General features: G+C 43.5%; 2 protein-coding genes across 2 annotated transcripts; both read left to right on the forward strand.

Annotated features, from left to right (window-relative positions):
• The first annotated feature begins 634 nt into the window (after positions 1-634).
• LOC123497690 (ABC transporter G family member 53) lies at positions 635-3,409 on the forward strand. Its single transcript, XM_045234369.2, has 8 exons — positions 635-1,078; positions 1,450-1,538; positions 1,630-1,714; positions 1,840-1,999; positions 2,081-2,157; positions 2,274-2,327; positions 2,449-2,539; positions 2,629-3,409. Exons 1-8 carry the CDS (start codon positions 635-637, stop codon positions 2,985-2,987), a joined length of 1,359 nt encoding a protein of 452 aa, XP_045090304.1. The 3' UTR covers positions 2,988-3,409.
• A 1,830-nt stretch (positions 3,410-5,239) lies between these two features.
• On the forward strand, positions 5,240-8,359 carry LOC109732352 (ABC transporter G family member 53). Its single transcript, XM_040385818.2, has 8 exons — positions 5,240-5,569; positions 5,904-6,194; positions 6,314-6,397; positions 6,495-6,628; positions 6,753-6,980; positions 7,060-7,231; positions 7,439-7,693; positions 7,790-8,359. Exons 1-8 carry the CDS (start codon positions 5,327-5,329, stop codon positions 8,045-8,047), a joined length of 1,665 nt encoding a protein of 554 aa, XP_040241752.2. The 5' UTR covers positions 5,240-5,326; the 3' UTR covers positions 8,048-8,359.
• The last annotated feature ends 540 nt before the right edge of the window (positions 8,360-8,899 follow it).

An 8,899-nucleotide genomic window follows, 5' to 3' on the forward strand; every position in this document is an offset into this window, starting at 1 on the left:
TGCATAGCACGACGACTTTCCGAGTATCTACTACAACAAGGTTTGCCTGACTCCGGTAAGGAAGGGCGATAACGGCGGATCGGAAGTTTTCTTGAAAGAAAAAATGGAAAAAAAAAAAAAGCAAACCACGACCGGCATTCAAGCACATCATATCCAACACCAACCTAATGGAAATAAAACTTGAGCTACATGCTCCCAAACTGCAGGCTGTTTGCCTCGCCTGAATGTATGGGCACAGCCGTGTGAGGTTTCTTTTGCGAGTGCTGCGGTTCTTAGCTTTTTTTGGCATGCCCTGATGTTGGTTGTAACTTGTAAGCCTGGCCAGTGGCTGTTATACCTAATCTGCGTTGCTTGACGCGTACGTAGTTACCTGGAGTTGATTCGTGCTACCGACGCGCTCCTCTCGGACTCGACCACAACGACCGAGCTGGAAAAAGGAAAGTCATGGAAACCGTTAGCAGATACGTACTACTACTACAGACCGAACACATCCCGTGCCGGTTTCCTTTCCAGATTACACAAGTCGTCGCGCCCAGCTGAGCTGGCCAACTAAACCGCTTCCCGTATAACCCTCTGCATGCAGCCGTGATCGAACTCCCAGTTACGTGCCAACCTACGGCGGCGGAACTAGACCATGGACGACGCCGGCGAGATCCACCGCGGGTTCGGGGGCCTGCGGCGGGGCGGGAGCTCGAACGCGTTCTCGCGGTCGTCGCACCGCGCGGACGAGCATGACGACGAGGAGGCGCTGCGGTGGGCGGCGCTGGAGCGGCTGCCCACCCGCGACCGCGCGCGGACGGCGGTGCTCGACCACTTCCCCGGGCGGGACGACGGCGTCAGGGCGGTCGACGTCGGCAGGCTCGCCCCCGGCGAGCGGGCCGCGCTGCTCCGGCGCGTCGCCAGCGTCGCCGACGACCACGGCCGGTTCCTCGCCCGGTTCAAGGAGCGCGTCGACCGGGTCGGGATCGAGCTGCCCACCATCGAGGTCAGGTACGAGAACCTCTGCGTGGAGGCCGAGGCGTACGTCGGGAGCCGGGGCCTGCCCACCATCCTGCATACCTACGCCAATGTGCTCGAGGTACGTATATACTGAAAATTCTACTATAAGCTTTGTTCTCCGTGTTTTCCTCGTAAAACCCTAAACCCCAAACATCAACATAGGGGCACCGATCTGATAAAATAATTGACCTGAGAAATAATGGTCTGTGCCAAATCCGGCCACGCCTACTTTTTTTGATAAAAAAAACAATATATTAATATCTTTTCTAACAAAAAATATTAATATCAAGATGATACAACTACAAGTAACACCCAACGACCACTGGAACAACACAATGTCAGGAGCTAGTCGATAGACGTCGATCGAGGATGCTCACATGACCTTAGATTTTCGTTTCTCTATTATGTGGTATGCGCACCGATTGACATGGCGTAATCGACTTCAAACAGGGAATGGCAAATTCTCTGCACATTACACCAAATAGGAAGCAGAAAATATCAGTCCTTCACAATGTCAGCGGTACCATCAAGCCTCACAGGTAAATTAAATTCTCAGCATATTACTACGAGTTTGCAAATCATCTTCATTGGATGTATTATTTACCTTTACCTCATCCCTGCTCTTGCTAGGATGACCTTGCTTTTGGGTCCTCCTGGTGCCGGAAAAACCACGCTACTCCTGGCGTTGGCGGGGACGCTCCCTTCAAGCCTTGAGGTAATTAATCCGTTTTTTGCTCTTCTTCTTCTCATTACCAATAAGAATATGTTGATCGTTTCACTCTTAGTATATCATGATTACTGCACCTGGCAAGTATATACTGATATTAAGAAACCCAACAGATGTCAGGCAAAATAACATACAATGGGCATACGATGGACGAGTTTGTGCCCAGGAGGTCGGCGGCTTATGTGAGCCAAAACGATCTGCATATCGGTGAACTGACGGTTCGTGAGACGGTCAATTTCTCTGCAAAATGTCAAGGAAGTGGTCACCGATTCGGTAAGAACTAGATAAACAAGTAGTACTTGAAAACCCATAGCAGTATGCGCGAGTAACTTACATTTTCTGCAAAATGACTAGATCTGCTGATGGAGCTATCGAGGAGAGAAAAGGAAGCAAATATCAAACCAGATCCAGAAATAGATGTCTACTTGAAGGTTCGGTGCAGTTCTTCTCATTTCATTAAGCCTTGAGCTAAGCTCTAGTTATTTTGACCATCTGGGGATGTTTCAAAAAGTTTGACACAACGTCTAATCTCTCATTTTGTTTATAGGCTGCTGCAACAGGAGAACAGAAAGCTGAGGTGGTCACGAATCACATACTAAAGGTGCGTGCAAACTAGCAACAGATATGCAAACTCTCCACCCAAGTTCGAAGGGACTGACTTATAGAATATGAAAATGTGTTTATGTTACTGATTCTTTATTTTTCCTTTTCAAATACTAAAGATCTTGGGATTGGATATGTGTGCCGACACAATCGTAGGAAATAACATGTTGAGAGGAATATCAGGAGGGCAAAAAAAGAGAGTAACCACAGGTAATTCATCGACATCAAGGGAGTAAGTAAAGTACCATGTGTCCTGTACGATCTATGTATCTAACCCACCCATCCCATCCCATCTGCAGCTGAGATGCTCGTCACACCAGGACGAGCCCTTTTCATGGACGAGATATCAACTGGACTTGACAGTTCGACTACCTTCCAGATTGTGAACTCCATCCGGCAAACCATTCACATTCTTGGAGGAACAGCAGTTATTTCCTTGCTGCAACCAGCACCTGAGACATATGAATTGTTTGACGATATAATTCTCCTCTCAGACGGTCAGGTTGTCTACAATGGCCCCCGTGAACATGTGCTCGGGTTTTTTGAATCAGTGGGTTTCAAATGTCCCGAGAGAAAAGGCGTAGCTGACTTCTTGCAGGAGGTGAATTTCATTTTTTGTTCTATCAAGCTTTCTGTAATTATGCATTTGCTACTGTAAAACCCTGAAATATTCAAATACCTTTCGAAATACAAAACTAGAGATATCTGGCAATGTTTTGATGCAAAGTTTGTTGATGAGTGCAACAGGCAGATCATCAACATATTTTAGTATTTTGTACATGATTTGCTCGGAGAAATAGAAAAAACATATTTGTACAAACCTCTGTCCCAAAGTCAGATTTTCTAATGCTAGGATCACAATTGTCTACAGTGCTGAAGTGGACTGACTATAATTGAAATGTGGTATGCAGGTTACATCAAGGAAAGATCAGAGACAGTACTGGATACACAGTGACGAGACATACCGATATGTTGCTGTGAAGAACTTTGCAGAGGCATTTCAATCTTTCCATGTTGGTCAGGCTATAAGAAGTGAGTTGTCTGTCCCATTTGACAAGAGCAGGAGCCATCCTGCTGCCCTGAAAACATCAAAATATGGTGCCAGCATGAAAGAACTGCTTAAAGCTAACATCAACAGAGAGATGTTGCTCATGAGAAGAAACTCCTTTGTGTATATATTCAAGGCAACTCAGGTGATTCCATAAAACTAAATTTTATTTTCAGTATGATTATAATCTGCAGAAGTTCGAAGTTAAAAGTATCTTATCATGCTATATCTCTTTATTGTTCAGTTGACGCTTATGGCAATCATTACAATGACGGTCTTTCTTCGGACAAATATGCATCATGACTCGATAACAAACGGAGGGATATACATGGGTGCACTGTTCTTCGGGATCGTGATGATCATGTTCAATGGGTTGGCAGAAGTGGGCCTAACTGTTGCAAAGCTCCCTGTTTTCTTCAAACAAAGGGATCTCCTTTTCTTTCCAGCATGGACGTATTCCTTGCCATCATGGATCATTAAAACACCCCTCTCCTTGCTGAATGCATCAATATGGGTCTTCATAACATACTACGTCATCGGATTTGATCCCAATGTAGAGAGGTAAGGAAACTAATACTACTCCATACTTTTTTTTATGAATATATTGCAGAAGCTAACAGAAGTAATGAATTACTGCAGACTTTTTAGACAGTTCCTGCTCCTCTTAGTAATGAGTGAGACGGCATCTGGCCTCTTCCGCTTCATTGCTGGTCTTGCAAGGAATCAGATTGTTGCGAACACCATTGGTTCATTCTTCTTACTAATCTGTATGCTTACAGGCGGATTCGTCCTGTCAAGAGGTATGAAATAATACCAGCCTAAACACCATGGTTGAGATAGCGAGCTAAGAATGCTTCGAGCAAATTGCCTAAGTGCAGTTGCTATCGGCACATTAAATGTGATGCTTTATATGAGAATTGCAAATTAAACTGTTGCTCTATATTTTTTTAACAGAGAATGTGAAGAAATGGTGGATATGGGGGTATTGGATATCACCACTGATGTATGCGCAAAATGCCATATCAGTAAATGAATTCCTAGGTGACAGCTGGAATAAGGTAAGGAGTTCATAAATTATTCAGAAAGGGTAAATAATCATCTAACTGAAAATGGTAGACTAAATCATATTGATACTGCTATATTACAGACAATCCCTGGTTTCAAAGAACCACTTGGAAGACTAGTTCTGGAATCTCGTGGAATGTTTACTGAGGCAAAATGGTATTGGATTGGTGTTGGTGCATTGCTCGGATATGTGCTGCTATTCAATGCCCTCTACACCATCTGCCTCACATTTCTCAAACGTGAGTTACAATAACTTGTATTTACGTACCAATAGAAAGGGTCCTTACAATTGGAGGTCTATTTTTAATCTTATACATTTTGCTCTGCAGCATTTGACAGCAATCAGCAAACAATATCTGAAGAAACGATGAAGATAAAACAAGCTAATTTAACTGGTGAAATTCTGGAAGAAACATTAGGAGGGAATAACAATACAGCAACACTCGGTAAAGTACTTGTTTTTACATTCATCAATCAAAATATGATATGCAATATAATGGATTTAAAAATAATCCCTTGAATATGTCCATTAGATACTGCAGATGAGAGCAACGGTGAATCAACTGCAAACAACACAACAGTGAATTCTTGTCCAAGCAAGAAAGGAATGATCCTCCCTTTTACACCTCTCTCCCTCACATTTGAAGATATAAGATACAGTGTAGACATGCCAGAGGTATTCATTTTTAATGGAAATATTAAAATTACAAAATTTGCTACATATTCATGCTCACTGTGCAAATTCACCTATGTGTGTACCATTATATATAATGGCTTATCCGATAAAAATGCAGGAAGTCAAAGCACAAGGTGTGAAAGAGGACAGATTGGAACTGTTGAAGGGTATCAGCGGTTCATTTAGGCCAGGTGTGCTTACAGCTCTCATGGGTGTCAGTGGTGCCGGTAAGACCACACTGATGGATGTGCTGGCTGGGAGGAAGACCAGTGGATACGTAGAGGGCAACATTACAATATCTGGCTACCCAAAGAAGCAAGAAACTTTTGCTCGTGTGTCAGGATACTGCGAGCAGAATGATATCCATTCACCAAATGTGACCGTCTACGAGTCCCTTGCATTCTCTGCATGGCTACGATTACCGGCTGATGTTGATTCCTCAACAAGAAAGGTTTGCAAAGAACGAAGACTCTACTATAATTTGAATAGTAATACATCACATAATAAGCATATACTCCCTCCGTTTCTAAATATAAGTCTTTTTAGAGATTTCAGTAAGGACTACATACAGATATATATAGACATATTTTAGAGTGTAGATTCACTCATTTTGCTCCGTATGTAGTCCGCATTAGAATCTCTAAAAAGACTTGCATTTAGGAACGGAGAGATATCATAGAAGAACATGATGAGATTATTTAGTCAGTCTTTTCTCCTTTTTATACAGTTTATTATTTAATTGTGTGCTGTACTAACTAATTCATCGCACCAAACCTGGTACACAGATGTTCATCGACGAGGTCATGGAGCTTGTGGAGCTTTCCCCCTTAAAGGATTCATTGGTTGGACTACCTGGTGTGACTGGATTATCAACTGAGCAAAGGAAAAGACTAACAATTGCAGTGGAGCTGGTAGCTAACCCTTCTATCATTTTCATGGATGAACCAACATCTGGACTTGATGCAAGAGCTGCAGCCATTGTCATGAGGACAATAAGGAATACAGTGGATACAGGAAGGACAGTAGTTTGCACAATTCACCAACCAAGCATCGACATATTTGAATCTTTTGATGAGGTACTAAAACCTTTTATTATAGTACATGTATTTTGAGAAGAAAAGGAACAACAACACATTGGCAGTTAACTATGTCCGCAGACACTTTTAACAACTAATGGTCATACGTGTCTATGCAGCTCTTCCTGATGAAACGAGGAGGTGAAGAGATTTATGTAGGTCCACTGGGACGCCATTCATGTGAATTGATCAGATATTTTGAGGTGAGTTAAGAGAGAGAGAAAAGTATTGTATGTTTCCATATGCAGTTTTGCATTGAATAAGCTTGTCATTTAACTGCTTCACTTTGATTCTACCAAGGCTATTGAAGGTGTGAGCAAGATAAAAGACAGCTATAATCCTTCAACATGGATGCTGGAAGTGACTAGTGCAGTACAAGAACAGATAACTGGGATCAACTTCAGCCAAGTATACAAGAATTCTGAACTATATGAGTAGGTTCTTGGTGGCATTATTGTCCATACTTTAAAATCTAATCAAATACTCAAAAATTGTGGACATTTCTAGTTTCAATTTTAAACCTTATCTTAATATTTTTCAATTTTGGTTGTGTTTCAGGATGAACAAAAAAATAATAAAGGAGCTAAGCACACCCCCCAAAGGTTCAAATGACCTATCCTTTCCAACACAGTACTCGCAGAACTTTCTCACACAATGTTTCGCTTGCCTGTGGAAGCAAAGTCAGTCATATTGGAGAAATCCCCCATATACTGCTGTCAAATACTTCTACACCGTAGTAATGGCACTCTTGTTTGGAACAATGTTCTGGGGCATTGGCAGCAAAAGGTAATAATATATACAAAAGAATAAACGGGACTCCAGTCCCCATGTATTGAAATTAACCGGGGCTATTTCACTCTTGCAGGCAGAGTCAACAGGACTTGTTCAATGCCATGGGTTCCATGTACGCCTCAGTTTTGTACATGGGGGTACAGAATTCCGCGACAGTTCAGCCAGTTGTGGCTATTGAGCGCACTGTCTTTTATAGGGAAAGAGCGGCTCACATGTACTCGCCTTTGCCATATGCTTTGGGGCAGGTACAGTTTACTTGGCGTAAACTTTATTATTTGGTAACTTTATTAATTTATAAATGCTAACAAGATAAGACTAGAAATCAGATGCAAGCATGACCAAACGTGGATCATACTGAATTCATACAGAAAATAAGGTTAAACTAATTTTCTCATTAAGTGGAGAGAAACAAAAGAACAATAAGTCCCCCTAACATGTGTTCCCATTTGCAGGTCGCAATTGAACTTCCATACATCTTTGTTCAGTCTTTAATATATGGCGTGATAGTGTATGCCATGATTGGGTTCGAATGGACAGCTGTGAAGCTGTTCTGGTACCTGTTCTTCATGTTCTTCACCCTATCATACTACACATTTTACGGGATGATGACGGTGGGCCTGACTCCAAACTACAACATCGCTTCCGTTGTTTCCTCGGCATTCTACACCATGTGGAACCTCTTCTCGGGATTTATAATACCAAGAACAGTAAGTATACTAGTATCTGTTATCAACAGTGAACGGACTTTGCTCCTTGTTTTCCCTAACATACATTCTAATTGGCTGCTTTAACTCTTTCTACAGAGAATCCCAATATGGTGGAGGTGGTATTACTGGCTCTGCCCTGTTTCGTGGACACTCTATGGTCTGGTAGCTTCACAGTTTGGGGACGTAACCGAGAAGTTGGACAATGGCATGCTCGTGTCCGAGTTTGTCGGGAGCTACTTTGGTTACCATCACGACTTCCTGTGGGCGGTCGGTCTGGTGGTCGCCTCGTTTGCAGTTCTCTTTGCTTTCCTCTTCGGACTCTCTATCAAGCTATTCAACTGGCAGAAGAGATGAGTAACCAACTAACCAAAGAAGACACATCTGAGTTCGATAAGAGGTCATTGTAGTTGTATAGTACTACTGATATGAAAATTAATACTAGCGGATAGATCTGAGGATGTGGAGATTCAATTGTACAGCCGAGCCTATACAATTCCTAGAAACGCAGCAGCAAGTTCAGTTTCAACTATTTGGTCAAGAAGCTAGGAATATATTCACAACAGTGTTAACACAATAGTATTATCAAATCTCAACTAGCAGTAGCTGCTTTCTTAAGATGTAAGAATGTTAATCCTTGGAATGGAAATAAAATGGGAGAATTTGATTTGCAGCACTAACCAAATAAACATCGAACACCTTCTACTTGTTCTTGACAAGCAGCCGCCCAATCCCAAGCATCTCCTCACCGCTGCCCTCCTCGAGCCGCCAGCATAGGCAGCCGCCGGCGACCCGACCTCTCTCCCTCCCTCCCCCGATTCGGAGTTAATGCCGAGGTACTCCACCATCCTGGCCTGGGTCGATCCCCCACCCTCCGCCGAAACGGCGGTTCGGGATAGATGCGGAGCCGGGCGGGGAAACCCGCGGCGGCGTCGCCGCGGCCCCTCGGGAGGTGGTGGAGATGCTGGGGGGCAGCGACCGCCCGTACGGCGCGGGCCGGGACGAGTCGACCTCGCCGCCATGGTCGCCGTCGTCCACTCCTTCCCACTCCTGCTTCTCGGTGGGACATGTCAGGATGTCTGAAGGCTTGGCAAGTTGGCATCTCTGAACTGAAGAATAGAATGGGCAGCGCAATCGGCTCCTTCAGAAGTTCAGAAAAACGTTGGGTACAATTTTTTTTAACAGAGTACAGACGCAAGCACTCATATA

The sequence above is a fragment of the Aegilops tauschii genome, chromosome 3 (genome assembly GCF_002575655.3).
Source record: "Aegilops tauschii subsp. strangulata cultivar AL8/78 chromosome 3, Aet v6.0, whole genome shotgun sequence".
NCBI classification, from domain to species: domain Eukaryota; kingdom Viridiplantae; phylum Streptophyta; class Magnoliopsida; order Poales; family Poaceae; genus Aegilops; species Aegilops tauschii.

Coding starts and splice junctions, on each gene's coding strand:
- LOC109732352 (XM_040385818.2), top strand. CDS start 5,327: ATGGGTGTCAGTGGTGCCGGTAAGACCACACTGATGGATGTGCTGGCT. Junction 5,570..5,903: donor TTGATTCCTCAACAAGAAAG/GTTTGCAAAGAA, acceptor CCTGGTACACAG/ATGTTCATCGACGAGGTCAT. Junction 7,694..7,789: donor GATTTATAATACCAAGAACA/GTAAGTATACTA, acceptor CTCTTTCTACAG/AGAATCCCAATATGGTGGAG.
- LOC123497690 (XM_045234369.2), top strand. CDS start 635: ATGGACGACGCCGGCGAGATCCACCGCGGGTTCGGGGGCCTGCGGCGG. Junction 1,079..1,449: donor CCTACGCCAATGTGCTCGAG/GTACGTATATAC, acceptor GACTTCAAACAG/GGAATGGCAAATTCTCTGCA. Junction 1,539..1,629: donor GGTACCATCAAGCCTCACAG/GTAAATTAAATT, acceptor TGCTCTTGCTAG/GATGACCTTGCTTTTGGGTC.